A 1522-nucleotide genomic window follows, 5' to 3' on the forward strand; every position below is an offset into this window, starting at 1 on the left:
GTGCAGCCGGGCCATACAAGTATACGTAAAATTAGAAGTGTTACCAGAAACTAAAATGCAAGAAAAAAAAAGGAGGAGAAATAAGGACGACAGATGTTTAATAGGGAAGAGAATTAGGGAGCAAACCACATTGGGGCTCCCACCAAACACCCACAATAATTGTGTAAGTTAAAGCGCGATATGTTCTCAACGATCGGTTTTAGTTAAGTTTTAGTAGAGGTTTTACGGCGCTCGCAACTGCATTAGGTCATATGATGAGCGCCAGAAGATTAGAAGTATTACAAGAGAGTAATAAACATATAAAAAAGAAGAAGCAAAGATAAGGATGATAGATAGATGTTTGATAGGAAAGAAGAAGCAAACCACACCCGAGCACCCGCCAACCACCCACAACGATCGGTATATTATTTTGTTCACGACAGGTTCTCTAGTTGTGTCACGTGGTATCATGTGTGGAAACTTGTACGTAGCCAGTTTGTGGAAGTGACCTGCGTAACAAGTTAGTAGACTCTGGGCACAGCAATGTCTTTGACTGTGAGTGGACTGGTTCATAGTATTATTAAACCCGTGGACATTCTCTCTGGTCTGTGCTGGTGAGTATTCCGTGGGGAGAGTGACCACCGTGACGTCATCATGGACAGACGTAGGGTGTACACCTACCCGGAGCCGGACAATATATCCGGGGATTATGACAATTCCCAGGACGGCGGCTACGCAGACGACGCAGCCTACGACTCACAGTATGTAGGGGGGCACACGCGGCAGGATTCAGACCCGCCCGCTGATTATGAACTGGGGAATTCCCCTCACGTCAGATCTAATAATATCAACAATAATAACAACAACAATTTTGGCAGTGTTGTACGTGACGATGACCGTTACCAACATGCTGAACCGAGATACAACTCGCGTGAGTCAGACAGACACGTGCACGACATGGAGGAAGGTGGCGTCGGCGTTGGCGGCGGCGGTCGGGCGACGGGTCACCACTACGAAAGACACGGGGACCGGCGTGAATCTGCCGCGCACGAGTGGCTGCGTCACCGCCGGACCAAAAGTCAGCACCTGAACGGCTACGACTTCTACCGCCACCAGATCCAGTACCACGTCAACCGGGGCTTCCAACACGACGACGACGACAACAAAGACGGCGTGGACAACCACTACAACAGCCGCGTTGACAACGATGACGATGCCGACCGGCGCTCGGTTCAGAGTCTCAACTTCGAGGATCTGAAACGAGCGCGGCAGATCCTCGCCACCGTCCGCGTCCGACGGAAGTCGAGAAAGCACAGCTCGCGGAAACGCCGGAGTGGCGGGGCGTCCTCTGACGACGAGGATTTCGTCGACGATGTGCCCGCCGACTACGACGACGACGATGAAGAAGAAGTTGGTCTGCCCAGCGCGCGGGAAAAGATGAAAAGCCTGGCAGAGCGCCTGGTGTTGGCCAAACAGTTGCAGAGTGCCAAGGAGGTGGCCAGACAGTACAGGTAAAACTCTCATCTTGACCAGACAATACAGG

The 1522-nt window shown here is 51.4% G+C and overlaps 1 protein-coding gene across 1 annotated transcript in view; it reads left to right on the forward strand.

Moving 5' to 3' along the window:
* Positions 1-422: 422 nt before the first annotated feature.
* LOC101863791 (transmembrane channel-like protein 7) overlaps positions 423-1522 on the forward strand; it is a gene marked incomplete at its 5' end in the record, with an annotated part of 17868 nt that continues 16768 nt past the window's right edge. Inside the window, 1 exon segment of the mRNA XM_005112225.3 lies at positions 423-1490. Within this exon segment, the coding sequence (XP_005112282.2) occupies positions 634-1490 (857 nt within the window).

The sequence above is a fragment of the Aplysia californica genome, unplaced genomic scaffold (genome assembly GCF_000002075.1).
Source record: "Aplysia californica isolate F4 #8 unplaced genomic scaffold, AplCal3.0 scaffold01212, whole genome shotgun sequence".
In the NCBI taxonomy this organism is placed as follows: domain Eukaryota; kingdom Metazoa; phylum Mollusca; class Gastropoda; order Aplysiida; family Aplysiidae; genus Aplysia; species Aplysia californica.